General features: G+C 43.1%; 1 protein-coding gene across 1 annotated transcript in view; it reads left to right on the top strand.

Annotated features, from left to right (window-relative positions):
* RP1 (RP1 axonemal microtubule associated) overlaps positions 1-20,296 on the top strand; it is a 318,221-nt gene that overhangs the window by 90,132 nt on the left and 207,793 nt on the right. Inside the window, exons 21-24 of the mRNA XM_074985790.1 lie at positions 850-1,004; positions 5,497-5,555; positions 5,879-5,923; positions 9,997-10,160. Of these exons, the coding sequence (XP_074841891.1) occupies positions 850-1,004; positions 5,497-5,555; positions 5,879-5,923; positions 9,997-10,160 (423 nt within the window). The remainder of the gene's footprint in view (positions 1-849; positions 1,005-5,496; positions 5,556-5,878; positions 5,924-9,996; positions 10,161-20,296) is intronic.

The raw sequence follows: 20,296 nt of genomic DNA, 5'->3' as shown, positions 1-20,296 counted from the left end.
TTCAGTTTTTCCTGTCATACATGATTCATACTGTTAAAAAGAGAGATCAGGAATGAAATAACTGTATGCTCTTCATGAAGTCAAAATTTGGCCAACCTGAATCTTTCACCTGATCAGCTGCATGCCTCTATTAAAGCAATCGTCATCAAACTTATGCATAAGTCTAAAAGGATAAGTATTACAAAGTGGCATGTCAGTGTTCAGCTTCTTGAGTGTAAAGACATTTAAATGGATGGGGAGAATCCACAAGGAGCAAATATCTCTCTTTCTAGGAAAATAATGTTAAAGTATTGTAAAGTAATCATCCCAAATGCAGCTTGAGATTATTATAATGTGTATTGAGCCAGTGCTGAGGAATTTTGTACTACTTTTGGAGAAGGATTTTAATGGTAGCTTCTGTAAAGTTTCTGTCATTATTGTTATAAACTGATTTTTAGCTTTGGGTAACCCTTGTTCACTTAATATCTGATCCACCATCCACTGAGTCAATGAAAAGACACTCTTTAATTTTGCTTGCTCTGGCTTATTTATACCTGACCCTGCAGATTTCCATGACCAGCATCTGACAAAGTGGGTCTGTGCTCACAAAAGCTCATGCTCAAAACTTTTCTGTTAGTCTGTAAGGTGCCACATGACCCTTCGTTGCTGTTACAGATCCAGACTAACACGGCTACCCCTCCGATCTTTAATTTTGATGGTCTTTGAATCCACCCCTTAGGCAACATTCCAATTTCCATTATATCCAATGGGAATTCTTTCCTTGGCTGTAATGAGAAGTAAATTGATCCCCTTAAAATACTGAGCCTCTTACTGCTTTTATGAAATGTTGCCTAAACTGTTGTCTTCTAGGTGGATATGTTTGAAATGGAAGCTGTATCTCTGGGAAAGCTGCAGAAGGTGCTATTGCACTGCAAGGCCAGCACCAAGGCACAGTACTGGTACTGTGAGAAAATAATCATCAGAAAAGCTGGGAAGGACTCTGAATACATTTTCAACTGTGAGAGGTAGTATGACATTACAGTCCTTTTCTTTTTAAACTATCTCGTCTTCTCAAATACCATAGAGTCCTTTAAGGCTGCATATCTTCAGGCCTGTGTGAAACACTTATCCTATAGATGTGCTCAGTTTGTTTTTTCCTGAGATAAGGCAGATAAACCCATCTTATTTATCACTCCAGCACTGATTGCTTAACTTAGTGATTGCTAAGAAGCACGTGCCAAATGCTGACTGTGGTTTATAATGTTATATTACTACATTGGGCAAGTGTATCATTGCCACGTGTGGAGTGATGCTTTAGGAATGTGGGTGGGGATTTCCCATACAAGAAGCAAAGATAAAGCATGCAAACAGGGTTCTTAAATTAAAACCTAATTGTCCCCATAAAATCTAGAAATAGCATGTGTTCTCTTCATGAGCAACAAGAGCATTGCTGGTGAGATGAGTGAGGCACCAACAAGGGAAACAATCTTCTGGTGGTTACCTAAATTAAGCTGTTAAATCAATGTAATCCCCTCACCACAGGTACATCAGCACACCTAAAGCCATTGAGAAATATTACATCATCCAGCCTTTTCCCATTTACCAAAAAAAATAAGGCCAGCTGTGGATACCAAAATCACGCTTAGGAGCATATAATATTATTTATTCTGTGAACCCTCACATATGTGAATAATCTTATGTGAGTAGACTCCCGGAAATCAGTGGACTGATGGGAGGCAACGTGCCCCAATGGACAGTGCTCTGGATTTGGTGTCAGGTTGCTTAATTTGTATTTCAAAATCTAGTGCTGATTTATGTACACTTGGGCAACGTGCTGAAACTCACTGTACCTCAAGTTCCTCGTCCTTTAGAGCAGCAATAAAAAGATGTGCACACCCTCTCTTCTACTGTGAGATAAGTGAATAAGGGACATGGGTTTGGGCACATACTAGTGAGTGTTTCATCAATATTGTCTCTGTGAGAAGTAATAAACAACTGTTCAACATTAATCAGATGGAAGGTTCTATAGAGAAATGAGGCCAGCTGCCTAGCTCAAACTAGGAAAATCAGCTCAGTAGCAAATCCATCGTCTAGTGGGTCACATGGCTGGGACACTATGTATTGCAGAGTACTTTGACATATTCGTTCTGGGATAATTAGCACCTAGGAGGCTGGTCAGCAGAAAATATTCAGCAGCAGAGAGAGTAAAGGTGAAAAGGAAATAGAAGTCACATCATTTCTACCTTTTGCAACTGTTATAAAAAGAACACTGCTACTGAAGAGAGTTTAAAATAGGGCAGCAGGACCACCAAAGGATGGCTTCTTTATTGTCCAGAATGCACATGTGAAATACAATGCTCTCATCTCAAGGAAGGAGACTGCTTTGCTCATCAGACGTATTTATGACATGTTTCATCTTCATGGCCTCATGCCTTTATTTTTAATTTGATGCGGGAAGATTATATTTTATTTCTCTGCTCTATAGTGTAAGATACCATATTACTTATTTCTTTCAGTTAACCTGAAAAGAGTTGATGTTTTTTTCTGACTTAACATAAATTCCTGATTTTCTGATTTTGCCAAGGCAAAACCCAGCCATCCTCATGGATTATAATTAACCCATTAGTTCGTCTGGGGTTTTAAACATTATAAATTAACACTTTTTCACCTTTGAAGATTACAGAATTTGTCTGTACACTCTGTTTTTAGTAAGAGAACAGCATAAATATCATTAACATATTCAAATTCTTAGGATCTTGTATTATGAAATGGTAAGAGCTTCTTTCGCTGTATAGTTGAGGGTGCTCAGCACCTTCTGGAAATGTGTCTGTTAGTTAGCTGGTTGGAAGGTGCCCAGGCACTTGCAGTCCAACCCTGATAGATAGGACTATATGTATAGCATAACATTAAGCATATCCTAAGTGCTTTGCTGAGCTTAGCTGGAGGCTCAGAACATACAGGATCAAGTCCCCACTACATCACTGTAGAGTAGTCCGTAAGTACTGATTAATAAAGTGGCTCTCATGCTGAGATTGCAGTAGACTTACTATGGAGAGAGAAAAGGTACCTGTAAGGACAATCCAGACAAGAGAGAGGAAACAAGAATGTGAAAAGCAATGTGTAAATGGATCAGTGTTTAACAATTTCTGGTTTCAGTCAGAAAATCATAAAATACATCTTTAGAAAACGTTATCTTCTCCTTCATTTACATCAAAGCTCCTGTCTTCTGAAAATAAAAATTGCAAAATAGTTAGCAGGGGATTAACTGACCTTTTTCCTCAGGTGCCACTGTTAATGATTTCTGGGTGTTCTCAGCATCCATTCTCCTTGTTGCAGACCCCTCTGTTTTGGTTTGTCAGTTTCATGCTGTTCCTTGGTGTGCAATAGACGTGTGGCGGTGAAAGTTGCAAACAAGAGAGGCTGAGGCACCCAGCTGCAGCTCTGACTTTTCTGCCGAGCGGAGAAGATTTCAGAACTAGAACATTTTCTCTCGGGCCTTTAGCTGAATCATTTTTGTTTCGTGTAAGGCAAGGATTGTTTTGCACATACCAAGGAGGGGTATACTGCCCAATAGGCAGAAGAACTACCACTGGTCTGCTGTCAGAATGTGGGAGGCAAGGAGACATGTCAGGAGTGCAGATGTTCTGCATACCCCACAGCTGAGCATCAGAAGGGCTTCCTCTATCTGACACATAAGGGAGATTTGATGAGTGTTGGATGAGGGACATAACTGCAACTTTGTAGTTCTGACTACAAAATTTTACTTCCCTCCTCGGAGGGATGCAACTGTAACATCAACAGCCCCTGGTCGTCAGGGGCTGGGATCAAACCTGGGACCCCTGGAGTTCAGTGCATGAGCCTCCCTAGCACAAGTTAGAAGACGTCTGTCTCTTTGCTAAGACTGTAGCAGGCTTATAGGCTCATCGATCACTAGCTGGTCCAGCTGCACTAGAGGGAGGGAGAGACCCATGCCAAGCAGGCATCAGTCACACACTACTGCAGCTCTGAGGTTGGAACAACCCAAGAGATTCTGCTGCTGAGTGAGGGAAGATCTCATCCCACTTGACCTCTCTGAAAAAGCCCTGCACAATCCCAGATTAATTGGGCTTGGCGCAAATATCCAGACTTGACCCCATTAGGTTAAATTCATCCCTAGTGTAATTCCATGGAAGTGGGAGTCACATTAGGGGTAACTGAGCCCACTAACCTGAAACCATGTAAACAAGCCAGAAGCCTACCAGGTAGTGGTTCTGTATTAAGAAATATGATTCATTTGTGCTGAAGAAGAAGTAAACAAATGTTGATCTGGGCCCAAAGTTTAGAGTTTCATAAGTGCTCTTAGTTCAGTCCATTCCTGTTAAAATGATTGGCTTAAATTCTGCTGAGACCCAGAAATGGCCCTGAGTCTTGTGCAGCATGGGTCACGCCTTCCTTAGCCCTAAAAAGCAGGGCCTAGTTTGATGTCATGAGAGGGCGACGGATCCCCTTCAAAGTTGCCCTCCTTCTCCAGGAGGGAACCCTGAACAGGCACCAGGAGACAGTTCTGTTCACATCGCCACAGGCAGCAAGTCCAGGTTCAGAGGGAACTGAATCATCCAGACCCTCAGAAGCAGCAAGCTTGGGGGACACGCAAAGGGGACTTTGCTGCAAAGTTTTACCTTGCAGCTTCATGGGGCTGCTTGCTACCAGAACTGTCCATCTGTAGGACCTCAAGATCGCCGTAGTTATCCATGGTATTTTTTGCACCATGGAGATAATGGTAAAATGATATTCACAAAATTCAACATTCTCAAGGGTCCTCAACACCAAACCCTCATGAATGTTACAGCCCTACTGTTTGTGTCAGCAAGGATTCGTAAAGTCATACAGTCCCTTTGTACAATTGAGGCCTGAATTTGTACATCATCATTATACGTATCTTCTGTTAAAGACCTGAGAATATGCATCCTACCACAAAGAGACTGTAACAGCAGATTACAAAGGGAGGTATGTGAACTGGGGTTTTCACTCAAATTCAATACATGAACACTTGGCCTCAATAGAGATAGCTGTTACCTCACATACTACAAGGACTGTTTCCCTTCCTCTGGTATTCGTAATGATGTCAGGCAGGACACTTAGCATCTTGTACCCTTCACTCCCCGCTTCAGTTCTGTGTATCTGATTTATCAGTTTTTATTTCAGTTCTTTTGGACATCTGTGTAATATAACCTAAATTCCTGTTCTGGAAATGCTATATCCCAGATCTGAAGTGGGTCTGCTTCACAAAAGCTCATCACCTAATAAATGATTTTGTTAATCTTTAAAGTGCTACATGACTATTGGTTTGTTTTGTTAGAATATAGACTAACAGGGCTACTTCTCTGCTCCTGTGTATCAAACTGTACTGTGTCAAGAGACAATTCACCAGCTACTACACATGTTCAACATGCAAAATAACCCTTGGATCATTCAGTTACATGCAAGGAAGAACAAATCGATTCCAGTCTTCTTTCTTGTTTGCTTGTTTATTCTCAGATGGCTTCCATTTATGTCCCAGGGAATAATTCACTCAGAAATCGAGCTCTACCCTGAAGGTAAGGGTTATTGTTACACTGTGGAAACTAAATAAATAATTTGTATTGTTTGCTCAGAATCTTTGTGCTGAATTTATACTTAAAATATCACTATTAACTCTTTTGCAGCCTTCCCAGTTCCATTTCACAGGCAAGGTTTTATATCTCTGTGTTGTTGTGTTGTGTAGTATTGTGTGTAGTATAGTATAGTATAGTGTGAAGAGCAAAAGGATTTGCATATGTAGGATGCCAAGGGTTAACATCACACTAGCATTCCCTCCACCTTTTTTAATGGAACCAGCCAGGTCTTCTACTAACTGTACTTCATATTTTATTTTTGGCAGAACTGCAAATAAATAGTCAGCTAAAAATGCAAGTTGAAGCAAATGGTAAATCTTGCTGCTGCTTTCTGTATTCTAATCAAGAGTGTCTATGTTTCGGAACTACCTGCCTTGCACATTTTTTGCCTTTTCATTTGCTTTTCAAATTTTAATTACAATACACAGCTTGACTGTTTCCGTAAGCCCGGAACTCTTCATTTTGAGTTAACTGATAAATCACTTGAACTGTGCTATTTTCAAATTCTTTTTCTTGTTCTGTCATTTTTCATGCCAATAATTTTGGGGTCTTTCATGGGGGATCTGGGAATTTATAATTTTCCTAGTAATGAATGAAGATTCATCTTGATTTTATTTTCTGTAGTTAATACTTTCCATCATGGCTCTGTGGCTTTTGTCACCAAGGCCATGTATAATTAACTCTTTCCCTTAGTTCTCCATTTTCCAATTCTGCCTGTGATTTCTTGTTTGTCTAGATTGACTTTTTTGCCCTGATACAATTATATTACCTATATCTGAAAAAAACACAACGTTCCCCCTGGCTGTGAGGAATACTTTATGCTGTAATTTTAGCGATAATTTAGAAGCTGTCAGGAGAAAGTTTTAAAATGTGTACATAATTCACTGTAGCAATCAAAATATCCACCGAGACCCAAGTACCTCTTTTCAAAAGGCGTCCCGAAGGCAGATTGTTAATTATAAATTTTATTTCTATTATGCAAATTATATTCAAATCCACATTTACCTATGCAAATTTTCTTTTAAATAACAATTCCTTGTGCCTTAATCCTTTTATTGCCTTTCTTAGAACATTTTCTCCCCATTTATTGGGCTTTGTACTAAGGATTGCTTCACCGTATCACACTCGTTAGTACTGCCATAGTTCCACTAAACAGGTTCTTACCTTTACATCAGCTTTAGAAGGAACTCTATTTTGTCCTTCCTGTAGCCACAAACTGGACACTATGGCTACATGTACACTAGGCAGTTTTGTTGACAAAAGCAGGTTTTGTCATTTTGTTGACAGTACATTGACAAAACTTGGCATCTCTGCCAACAGCGTTCTGCCTCTCCGTGATGAGGGATAATGCCTTTGTTGACAGTTTCTGTCAACAAAAAAAGTTGTGTAGACATTCCAGAGGACATTCTGTTGACAGACAGGTCTTCCAGTTCACTGGGCAGCCCTGTTTGCTGAGCTTCCGGTTGGCCATTCTGTCGAGAGAGCGGCTGGGTAGTTTGGCCACTTTTTGTTGACAGAGTGGATCATTCTTTCGATCTGCTTTTGTGTGTGGTTGTGATCGGTTAACAGACATTTTCCAGGACATCCCTTCTGTCAGTAACTTCTGCCAAATCGCTGCATATAGAAAAATGGTGAGGGGCAGGGAAGCAAGTTCATGATGCACTCTGAGCTGAGAAGTTTCATCCTGATCCAGAACCAGAATGAAGCACCATCTTGCTGGCTGGTAGAGCAGATTGATAAAAATCCAACGACCCTTTTTTCTGTTTAAATGAAAATGTTCTGTGGATGCCTATTGGTTTTGATGACACATTTCTTCATTCTAGGTTATGCTGGAACTGAGACAATGTCGTAATAGCCACTAGCCTAGTGGTTTCAGTTCTCAACTAGTTTCAAGTATCTGATCATCCTGAATCAGAGAAAGGACTTGAACCTAGACCCCAGCATCCCAAGCTAGATGGGGAAACAGAGCCAGTCTCACTCTGGCCTAATGAATGTTCAGTTACTTACCCAGAGTGGAACAGCTCTACTATGAAATATTGAGAGAAAAATTCACTGATTCTGTAGCCCATCCCATTGGTTTGGGCATTTGGTTTCAGATGGGGAATGGAAACTGTTGAGATCTGCATCTCTGTATCATTCTTCTTGTCTGCCTTTATTGTTGTCTTTTTCACTGCCATCTACTCACTCTCCTTTTATACCTGCATCTCTTCTTATATCAAACAAGAAGTCATATTTCAAAATGTGTAGGAGTTCAGTGTGAGCAAGATGGGTCCAAACCAAGACTGCCAGCATGCCTTGGGAAAAGTCAGACATGGGTGAGGTTAGGATTTGGACTTCACTGATGGCCCTATCTAGCATAACATTCCAAACTTAAACCTGAGTTCAAGTACTCCCATCTTTGGGAGTTTCTGGTCAGGAGGCACAGATGAACTTTACAGATTGGGCCCATTTCTAGTTGTAAGAGTTGTCTTGTAGGCTCTCTCCCCTGCGTGTCCCAAAACTAGACAGAAAACCAAAACTTGGGAACACTAATTCTATATTGCTTTAAGGACACATGTTAACCATCACTGACGTCAAAACTCCCAAGAACAACAGCTCCACACTAAGTGTACTTCAGGAGAAAATTCTCTACCAACATCATGTATTGATGTTGGTAGAGTAGTCATTAGGATGTAGGTGAAAAGGTACTTGGGACACTATCATTGAGGACACATAGAAATCCAGGCCCCCCAAAATGTCTTTAAGCCCATTTAAAAATGTAGTATGTCAATGTCTCCTCACAAATTTGGGACTTAGAATTTGAATTGATGTACAACATGCTGCATTTTATTGTTTGTCAGTAAGGTTCTTCATTTATCATATTCTCTCTTAGGAGAAGAGACTTCATTCTTTGTCAGCCAAAGGACCCCAGAGTAGTCTGGGCTTTCTGAAAATTAAAATTACATTGTCGGGAAACAGAAAAGATTGATTTTCATTTTTAAAAGGCATCTGATGCACTAAGTTGCTGGAGCAGGGAGTCCTTTAGAATCTCCCTTTCCATTACTTTTTCTTCTAGTCAGTATTTTTTGAATAATCCTCCCTCCATTGGAGGTGTCTGTGTCTTCTGCAACTTCTAAATGTGGTTCCTTTGCTAGGAAAGTGGATCTTTGGAAATTAATGTGAAGGGGAAAAATTCAAAGTCACAAAAGGGGGTTAGCATCCCAACTGCCATTGTTTTTCAATGGAAAATGGGTCTCTAGTTCCCTTTGTGTGTTTGAAAATCTCACCAGAGGTCCTTGTTCCCCCCCAGAAGCTTGACGTACCACTTTCAGAGGGAACCCAGCCCTTACTGGCATGGAAACAGGAACTCAAACTCACTGTTCCAACTCCTCCCAGGAAGCAGGAGATCCATGGCTCAAGACAAAGCATTTCTCTCTTATTCATGAGCATTGACTCATGTGGCAATTAACAAACCCAAGGCTTTTATTAATAAAACTGCAGTGTGTACCCTAGCATTTCTCTCTCCAAGTCTGCAGGCTAGGATTTTACTTTGCTTTCTCCAATATCAAGTAAGTCACTAGGTGGAACCTGTTGCACATATAGAACAAAACCTGCAATGAAAGGAATGGGCAAGAGCTCATGATTCCTGCTGATCAGATCTAGGAGCACGATTTCTGTTTGTGAACTGATTGTAATGAGATTTGTGTTACACCAGTTGCAGGTGTTTATATAAAATGTCTGCAGTGTATGGCAGAAGAAATGGCATTAATGTACACAGCGATCAGGAATGCCTTATGTCAGTGGCTCGCAAACTTTTGTTGACCTTTCCTTTAACACAGAGATCCACTCACAGATGATCTCAATCCTACGCTTGCCAGCTGGCAACTCAAGTGCTTGGTTACATGACTCACCAGTAGTCAGGCAGGATAAAGAAACAAGATGAGGATAATTTGCTTAATTCAAATATTTGTTAAAGTTTTGAAATGTTCTGATGTTTTTTGTTCCTGTGGAATTTCTGAGCAGCTCCCAGGATTGTGATCCAAATCTGTGGGAAAGGATCCCCCTCTTGTCCCTTGCCTGCACCATCATGGATACCCCAAGTGGGAAATTGCCAGAAGTCTGATGATAGCAGTTGGTTCTCATGAGAGTTCCACCTTAACTTTGCATACTGAAGGAGGAGACCAAGATAAACCTCTGAGCGGTTGGATCCGTATCCCAGTTTAACCTGAATTTCAAACATTATTCCGCAATTCAGCCAGCATGTCTCCCAACATTTATTGCTTCTCAGGTGCACAGTAGTTAAACTCCCCTGGTCTTGGCCATGCATGATTTGTAGTAGGCAGCTACCCAACCACCTAGCAGTTACTGTGATTAGAAGTGTTTCCATTTGATTTTTACTCTGCAGAAGGAGACTGGAAGATTACAGTAGCCACTGGAGGCTTCCAAACAGCTGGCACAACAGCAACAGTGTCCCTTTACGTTTATGGAGAAAACAAAGCTTCTGGTCCCATTATCCTGGGATCTGGGGAGCACCAGCTGTTTAATTCCAGCAGTGCAGACACATTCAAGGTACAGTACTGTTTTATAGGAATGGAGGAGAATTTACTTACATGATATATATATATATATATATAAAAGATTTCCTCAAATCATGATAATATTAATTAAGAGGACTCAATGTGCATATCAACTGGCTTTGCTTTTGTTTTGCTGAACTGTTCATAGATGTGCCATAAAAGTTCAGAAGGGTGGCATTGTATATGGGGAGCATCAAGTCAGCAAATGCAGGGAAAAGAGCATCTAGCAGAAGATTCAAAAAACTTGCTTCCCATGGCTCTAGGAACTTGCTTCCTGGGGCTAACATCATAATTTTAAATTGGCAGAGTTCACATGCAAGGCTGAAAATCATTTCCTTTCCTTAGAGCTATTCTTGAAGTCTTATTAGTAAGATAGGGCTAGATTGTGGTTTGTCCTGCACAGGCATTAAGGGGAGTAAGAGTCACACTCCTCCTCTCCCCACCATAGCTGGTATTCCTACAGGAGTTCCCTGGACACAAAAGTAAGCACCTGTATACCCTCTTAGACTCTCTTTGGAACTGGTGGGTGGGGAGGAGTGAGGAATGGGCAGAACTTAGTGCCCAGCCTCCCATGAGCCAGAGAGGTGTGTCTGCTAACTTGCTGCTGATATAAGCCACCAGGCATTGACTATACATCAGGAGCAACGAGGAAGGAAGGGAAGGAATTGTGAGTCCAGCTCAAATCTCAGGGACATAGTGCTTCCACTGGGTCTCTCTATGGGGTGGTGCAGTTTTATGGGAGCCAGTGTCAGGGTCATGCCTAAGATCACTGAGCCCACAGTAAGTTATGTAGGTCCATGTGGGATAAGGCACAGGGAGCAGATGATGGAGAATCACCATTCTTCTGGAATTCTTTCTTGTACTCTCCAATTTGAGGTGCAAAATTATATAATGCAGATTTGGGGTTATACACAGGGCCTGGTCTGCCTGTCACTTACACTGATGTAAATCATTAATAACATCTCTGACATCCCTGCAGTTACAGTGATGTAAAACTGCTGTAAAAAAGGCCAGAATCAGGCTTTTAGTGAACATTATGGATAATATGTCTCTCTGAGGGCAGAATCTAACCCTTCCTTTACCATCCCTTGGCACAAGTGTGTGTAAGTGTGATCCAGGCCTTTTAAACTTCAGTGACACTTGGGAAAGCTTCTGTCCAACTTACAACCTAGAATTCACACAAAACAATGAAATCTCCAGTCTGGCCAAATGCAATTCACCTTTTCAAGAGGAGCATTCATTTACTTCTCATGCTCAACTGCTACTGACAAATAATAGTGAAGATAATGAGAGAAGATAAATGTAAACAACTTCCCTTTCCCTAAACTGATTTTGTCCGTAATCTTAAATGACTGATTTAATAAGCTAATTGATTTTTACTCATCAAGAAGACAGGAAACTATGCTCTCTAATTTTTTTTTCTGATGTGTGAATATTTTTCGGTATTTCAAGGAATCCATTTATAGTGCTGTCTTCTGAGAACATCCAGTAATAATTTAGTGTTAATAGCACACAAAAAAGCTGTGGAGTTGTTGAAAAGTAAGACGTGATATACTGCTATTTTTTACTCATTGGTTGTTTCAGCCATTTAATATCTTGGAAGGAATCCTGGCACTCTTGAGTCAATAATAAGACTCTCATGAATTTCTTTGGGTCAGAATTTCATCTCTTGTTTAGGTAATGCTATATGTAGTGTATGAAATGCATTTCAACCCCTGGCTGAACTTATATGGTGTGGATGTCCGTTTCTTGATTGTAGTGGTGCTTTTGTGCTGTGTTTTATTTGGTTTTTATAGACTGTGTTGCAGAGTTTTACAGACAGCCATCAGAAACAAAGTATTAAATGAAAGAGAAAAAAAACAAATATGCACATGTCCAGCAAAAGGACAATAAAATAATATCTATTGTCTAACATCCCTGAGTCATGGTTGCTACCACAGAGTGTGTTAGGGAAAATGTCTGCAAGTCCCACAAGAAAGGAAATAAGAGATAAAATAAAAATGTAAAGCTAGACTCCAAAATACGAAAGAACACATCCTCACAAAAATCAAAATTGTAATAAGCTCACAGACATCGACATTAATTTCATACACAAGAGTAGTTTGTGCAGTATCTGAACATTGTTTCTATAGCCATCACAGCAAGTATTCCAGAACATCAAAGAAAGCAAATATGAAAAAAAAGGGGCATTGAAGTCCAAGGGTAATGAAAATCAAAATTTTTTCCGAGAAATCCATTACCAAGGCTTTAATTGTGATGTCACACAGGTTTTGCACAGTGGGCTAGTTCCATCCATCTCTGATTTTATTCTGGTATAAGCGAGTAGAGCAGTTCATGAATATTTCTGAGATTTTGAATTTTCATCCTTATTCACGATGGGAGGAAATGTTGAACTCTGGAAAATATTCATGGAATAGGAAAAATATTTGCTGCCCAGCTCTATGAGGAAGACCAAAATCAGGGTTTGGAGTGCTCATTGAATGTTACAGGTGTAAAGTCTGGCACGATCTTGTGCTATGGTGTTGACAATTTAATCGAAGCAGATGAAGTTTAGTGGAGATAGTTTATTGTCCTGTGATGGGGAACATCCTTGTTTCAGGCAGGAGTCTAAGTTTCTGGGCTCACAAGGCATCTGATTGCTGGCTACACCACGTTGGAGGTAGCTGCCTAGAGCTTTTCTTGCCTAGCATAGGCCAATGGGAAGACTTACTGTTACAATATCTGCACTACCTGGGATGCTCATTCTACAAGAATAGGTTTTCCTTAGGTAGTTCTGATAATTTCCCCATGGGCTGAAAGAGGCTATACTGCTACTTGGGGGTGTTTTTAGTGCCTTTGGCATTATTCGTGAATGCTTTTCAGTGAATGCTTATTGTGTGGCAAATTACATTTTCCTCTAATAAAGAAAGGTGCTCTGCCGAAGGGGTACCAGCTTGTTTCAAAATTTTAATCTGCTTTCCCCTGTTCACTTCTGCTGCCTCCACAGTATCCCAATGGTTTTCCAAAAGACTGATCCTGGCAGTGTCTTGAGTAACTAAACTTTACTATATTGGAAATGATATTTAAGAGCTAGCCCTGTGGCAGATGATAAAGCTTCCTCATATATTGCCTGAAAAAAAGAATGCTCTGTGTAATTTCTTCTGGTGTTTGGTTGTGGCACACTGTTCCCTTTCCCCTGTCAAAGAGGGATGGCCAGAGGAACATGAGCTTTTATCTTTCCTACAAGTTATAATCTCCCAGGTCCTATACACAGAATGAGCCTCTCTAGCCTGGCACCCCTAGGAACTGACTGGGGCCAAACCAGAGAATTTGCTGGACCACACGAGGTCAATATTATCTAGCAGCATTACCAACATTTCCACTGTTTACTGGGCTCTTAGAAGACTTTTAGGGATAAATTACAGATAAATAACAGCACAGAGCACTGAGACCCAGGACTGGTGGCTGTAAACAAACTTCATGGGACCTCAGGAAACTTGGTCACACCTGTGTTAAGTGGTTCTTCAGGTAACTAAAATCATGCCAGTATACAGATATTGCTGAACATGAGAGTGCTGGACTAGAGATGTTCAACATTTACATCACTGTGCAATAAGCACACAGAGGTAAAGCAAGATTCTGTCACCCTTAGCAATGTTGGCTTCAGTGAAGCTAAAGCATCTAGCCCAATCAGTGTAATCATGTAGTAAGGTACCACTAAATGTTGCTGATTATGGCAGAACCCAGCTCCTGCCTTTAGGCTTTCCCAGGCATCTTATATCAGACTATCAGATGACAAGTTATTTGGGGAAGCATTAATTTTTATGGTGTTGGGCACATTATTAAAATCATATAGATTAATATGAGAATCCATGCATATTGGTGACAAAATCTGTGGCTTTGTATTTCATAATTAGGGACTCTGCTTATAACAAGCCACACTGAATCCCCTTATCCAAAACCCTCAAAATTTGAGAGGAAAACTAAACCATCTGGATCAAATCCTGGTCTTTTGTGGCCAAGCCCCCTCTCTACCGGACAGTACTGCACACCTCTCTATTTGCAGTTAGAATCCATTGATTTTTCTTGATGAGACTGAAACACTGTCACAGTCTATTGCAGCGAAGTGCCCGGTTTTAGCAATATGCACAATCTGCTGTGGGGGTCTTTCTGAATACTTGCGTAGATACTTGATCAAAAAATTTCATGACTGTTATTAGTCTGAAGATATTGTATCAAAGTATTAAAAGCAATCTGTTCCCTTCCAATTATTAGTATTTTATTGGTAAATGATATTATTCTTTCCAGGAAGTACACATTATATTTTATTGTACTGTGCAGTGAATCTGTAGTGCTAAGGTTTATTAGTTAATTTTTCGTTCTGGTTGCATTGTCTCTAAGTAAGGTATATTCCTAGGGGGATGATTCAAAAGAGAAAAGACTCAATCAGCTGTCCGTGCCTAGATCACACAATGATACGTCTCCACTGGGAGAAAAGTGTGTTCTTAATTTGTGTTAGCTAACCTAGATTAAAATAGCAATGTAAACATGACAACTTGTCTTTTAATTTAGGTTAGCAGTTTGAGCCAATCCCTGGCTCTTCTTACCAGCTAATTGAATATTCCTACAGAATGAGGGAACACCCAAAAGGACATCACTCCACAATAGCTAGCTCTATGCCACACATATCCAGGCACTCCAAGACAGCAGGAAGGACAGAGCTTGAGCAATGCTGTGCCCCAACAATCCCTAGTTGCCAGATTGACACTTTAAGTCCCAGAACAGATACAATGTAGGGCATCCCTGAGACTATACCAACTCTAGCCACCTGCAATCTACCTTCAGCCAAAACTGGGGATATAAAGATGGCATAAGGCCACCTCCTTTAATTCATGATGTCATAGATTCCAAGGCTGGAAGGGGAGATTGTGATCATCACAAATCAGCAAATGTTGACTCTCGGCCTGTCAGGGTAATCCACCGGTGGGCTGCAGGACATTTTGTAGACATTGACCGTGCCCAGGCCTGGACCCTTGCAGCTCCCACTGGCCATAGTTCACCGTTCCCAGCCAATGGGAGCTGTGGGAAGCAGTGCAAGCTGCAAGGAGATTTAAAGTGGTGCCTTATTTACCTGAATGCACTTAGCTTCAATTTCGAACCACTGGATTGTTAAACCTTTCTCTTCTGGACTGAAGAGCCCATTTTCAAAACTTTGTCCCCCAAGTAGGTTCCTATTGAGTACACCTGGGATCTCCCTGGTCCAGCACATTGGGACCTGAGTAGTCCCAGACCAGGGATTTTGCCAGATCAGGGGAAGCCAATGCTCCCTTGTTGGTCTCCAGCCCTGATCCTGGCTCCCCTCCCAACTGTCGGCCTGCTTCTGGCCACTAGACCCAGCCGCTGCCTGTCTGCCACCTGTGGCTTCCCAATACCAGCTATTGGCTTTCTGGCCCCAGCTACTGCTCCCAAACTCCAGTCATGGGCCACCAGCTTCCCAGCCACAACTCCTCAACTTCCCAGACACTGCCAAGCCCTCTGTCACCAGCCTTCTTGGCTTGGGCTGGGGCTCTCTGATCTAGCAACACCCGTGGCCTGATAGGACCATGGATGTTGCTGGACCAGGGACTCCCAGATTTCAGAGGGTCAACCTCTATAATCAAGTCACCCCTTTATTTCGTCTTTGTGTGAAGCTAAATCAATTGAGCTTCTTAAATCTATCACTGTTATGCATGCTTTCTATCCTCCTTCTGCTTCTTCTTTGAACTATCTACAACTTGTCACCTTCCTTCTTGAGTTGTGGACACCAGAACTGAACATAATATTCAAAATGTGTGACACCAGTGCTGTATATACGGTGCCTTCCACTCAAGAGTTCTTTATAGAACAAAGGTCACATGAGCCATTTTGGCCACAGTGTCACACTGGGAACTCATGTTCAGCTAGTTATCCATCATGGTCCCCACCTTTAGAAAACAATCACTGCTTCCCAGGACAGAGTCCCCCATAGTGTAAATATACCCTGCATTCTTTGTTCCTAATGTCTACTTTTAGCCATATTAAAATACATACTGTTTGCCTCTACTCAGCTTACCACTGATTGCTGTGTATCAGTGTCCTCTCTTCATTATTTACCGCACTCCCAATGTTTTTGTCATCCACCAATTTTATGAGTAATGAGTTTGGGTTTTTTAAGATGATTAATAAGAATGTTAACAAGCAAAGGACCAAAATTTGATCTTTGCAGGATTCCACTAGAAATCGACCTGTTCAACGATTCCCCATTTACAATTACATTTGGAGATAGTTAGCAGTTTTAATCCATTTAGTATATACCACGTTAAGTTTATATTGAGTTTTTAAAATCAAAAATACCAAGTTAAATATCTTGTAGCTGCCTATATGTAAAACATCAACACTGTGACCTTCACAGCCGAACTTGGAATCTCATTACAAAAACATGAAATTAGTTTGACAGGAGTATTTTCCAAAAACCGTGTTGTATGGCATTAACTTTATTATCTTCTTTTAATTCTTTATTGACTGAATCTCATATCAGCTACCACCTTATCTTGTCTAGGACCAATATCCAAGTCATAGGACTAAAATTACCCAAGTCTTTCCATTTATCCTTTTCAAATATTGGTATAACATCAGTTTTCTTGCAGTCTTCTGGAATTTCCCCGGTGTTCCCAGACTTAATGAAAACCATCATTAACAGTTCAATAAACTGCTCAGACAGCTCTTTTTAAAACTCAAGGACATTCCAATTTAAAAATATCCTCCTTTGGGGTCTTCCATTTAATATCTTCCTGAGATGCCAGTGGAATGGGAAACCTACATCAAATGCAGAACAGAAATGTTTATTTAATATTTCTATTTTTCTACATTGTTGATAACTCTGTCCTTTCATCCATAATGGACCAAAATCAGGGTTAGATTTTCTTTTGTTCTTAATAGACATAAAACTTTCATCCTTATTGTCCTTGCCTCTACCGATTAAACATTTCTCCTTACTTCCCTTATCTGTTTGCTACAATTCCTAGGTTCGGATTTATATTTACTGGATTCAATTGTTCTTCATTTGTTATGTATTATTTTTATTTTTATTTTTATTTTTATTTTTATAGCTGTCTTCACTTCTGCTCTACAGAATTTTTCAAATCAACATGGTTTTCTTTTTAATTTATAGGACTGTGTCTTTTTGGACATCTAGAAAAGTGGCTCTTTTAAACCACCAGCTGTATATACTACTGGGCTGGACTTTATTCTGTTTATTTTATTTGTACATTATAAATGTGATCAAGCCATGATCACTCATAATAAGTTCTAATGAAGAATTACCACTTGTTGGATGCACCACTTTTTTGGTTAGGAAATTGCAATAGTATTTAGAAATTCCAAGCATGTTTCAGTACTGGCTGCTTGAGACCTTCAGCATACATCACTCACTTGAAGTGCCCCATGATCACACAGCTTTTTTCCCCCTACACATTATAGTGAGGTACATAAAGAGCCAGTCATTCTGTTCCTTAGTGTCTTTTGGTGGTCTTTAGGAGACACAAATTAAAATTCCATGCAACCAGGGAGTTGGCCCATTCAGTGAAATTGGACTCATTTCTCCCATTCAAGTCCCATTTGGACCAATTAAGAGGGCAGAGCAGAACTTGGGATTAGCGGTCTGGTGAGAAAGAGACATTGGGGTGCATCTACACTAGCCGGCTACTTTGAAGTAGCCGGCACAACATCACGCATCTACACGTGCCGTGTGCTATTTCGATGTTGAAATTGACATTAGGCAGTGAGATGTCAAAATCACTATTCCTGTCTGAAAATGGCAGTAGCATCCTACGTCAATGTTGAACGTCGAAGTAGGGCGTGTGTAGATGATCCGCATCCCGCTACTTTGAAATAGCGGGGTCCTCCATGGTGGCCATCAGCTGAGAAGTTGAGGCATGCTGTCCACCCCCTGCAGCGCTCTATGATCACCTCGCGCAGCAGCCCTTAAAGCACCACACGCCTGGATTTCCTGCGGCAGGAAGCTGAGAGCCTTCAGGCAGCAGCACACGCACATGCTAGCTCTGCACTCTTTCCAGAGGACCTGAACCACCCGTCCTCCACCCATGGCATCCAGCCAGCCCCCTGAGTGCCTCCAGGGCTGCCCCTCCGAGGGGACCCAGGGCCTCCCGGCAGCCGAATGGAGGCGACAAAAAGCAGCTGGGCCCCTCCTGGTCAGAGGCTGAGCTCCAAGACCTGCTGGGCCTCTGGGGTGAAGAGGAGGTGCTTCACATGATGGGGAACAAGTGGCAGAATGTGGAAGCATTTGCCCAACTGGCTGAGGGCCTGGCCACCCGGGATCACCCTGCCTACACTCCAGATCATGTCTGCAGCAAGGTGAAGGAGTTGGGGCAGGGTTACGCCTGGGCCCAGGACTCAGACAGTTGGTCTGGGGCCGCCCCCACCATTTGCCCCTATTACAGGGAGCTCAGGGCCATCCTGGGCTCCTGGGACACCTCCTTCCCCAAGGCCACATTGGACACTGCAGCCGAGGAGTCCCAGCAGGCTTGGGAGCCGGAGTCCAGCGCAGAGGTCAGCCCACACCCTCGGGGCCCACCCAAGGATCCAGCCGTCAGGACAGTGGATGAGGGGTCCAGCAGTGAGAAGGTGAGGCTCCTCATAGACCTCCCCTCCCAGAGCACTAGCCGGGTGTCTGCCCACCGGGGTTTCCCCGACTGCAGCAGTGGATGGTCATGTACGTACCCCACAGGGGGGACACTCCCAGGTGACAAGGTGGGGTCCCAGACATGACTGGGAGCCCCACACATCTGCAGCATACCCCGACCCACAACTGCACAGGCACAGCATGGTCCCAGGGCAGCGGCATGGCCATCAGCACCCGTCAGCACCCACACCCATGGACAGCACTGTGCCCTAACTGCAGGGGCAGGGGGACCATGCAATGGGACTGCCCAACAGGGACACCACACCCACCAATGGGGGACGGAGACCCAGCACCCAAGGGGGGATGGGGGGGCATGAGCCATGGGCCAAGGCACAGTACTATCAGCCTTCCTCTCTCCTTCTCCGCAGCTGCACCATCTGAGGCCCCAGGCAGCTAGGCACCCTCCGTGGTCCCTGAGAGCCCGCCAGAGGTCAGGCACCGCCATTGCCTGGGGACACCACCGAGGCTGGGATGGGCACGCCACCGCTGGACCCAGGGGATGGCCCCCATGGACTCCCAGCTCCAGGCAGCTCTCCGGCGGCAGGTGGAGGTGGCCAAAGAGAGGCTGCGATTTGACAGGGAGAAGTCCACCTGGCTCTGGGTGGCATAGCAGGAGTTCATGGGCATCTTCCGGGACATAGCTGGGTCACTCTGGGAGGCTGTTGCCTGGCTCCCGCTCCTGCTGCCGCCCCTGCCGCCATTCCTGCTGGTCCACCCGCTGCCCCCCCACCTGCCTCGGCCACTGCCCTGCCTGCCTGGCCCACCACCCTGCCTGCCTCACCTGCCTCTCCTGCTTCCCCAGCAGCCAGGCCCCAAGACTGGAGCCCCCTGGCGCTGAAGACCGGTCAGTGGAGGCATTCTGGCCATACCTACCAGTCCTTCCGGCCCCCACCCTGCCATGCCAGGAACTGTGGACAAGGAGGGGGGCCGTGACCTGTACCTGTTGGGGGTTGTGCCCCACTACCCCCACCCAGATTGATGGGCCGACAGCTGAGCCATCCGCTGGCCCCCCATTTGTATATAGTTGTCCCCTTGTATACAGTTGTCTCCCCATTTGTATATTGGTTCCAGTTTTTGTTGCACACATACCAGACATTTCTACCAGGTTCAGTAATCAACAGTTTTATTTTCCAAAGAACATGAGACGTGCTTGTTGAGGGGGGGATAGTGTATGGGTGGTGGGGCGGTGTGCAGGTGGTGGGGGTGGTGTATGGAGGCCCACCAGAGATGGCAAGGGAGGTTCTCAGGGGTCCCCCGGTCAAAACGGGCCCATGGTAGGCCTGGCCACTGGGTGCAGCAGCCAGCTGGGAGAAGCCCATGCCAGTGTTGACTGCCCACCCCTGGACAAAGGCCTCCCCCTTGCTGTCGACAATGTTGTGGAGCATGCAGCATGTGCCCAGAACCTGGGGGATATTCTGGAGGCCGACATC

This window comes from Carettochelys insculpta, chromosome 2, assembly GCF_033958435.1.
Source record: "Carettochelys insculpta isolate YL-2023 chromosome 2, ASM3395843v1, whole genome shotgun sequence".
Lineage (NCBI taxonomy): Eukaryota > Metazoa > Chordata > Testudines > Carettochelyidae > Carettochelys > Carettochelys insculpta.
The sequence above is the reverse complement of the archived record's forward strand: the minus strand, read 5'-3'. Positions and strand labels throughout refer to the sequence as shown.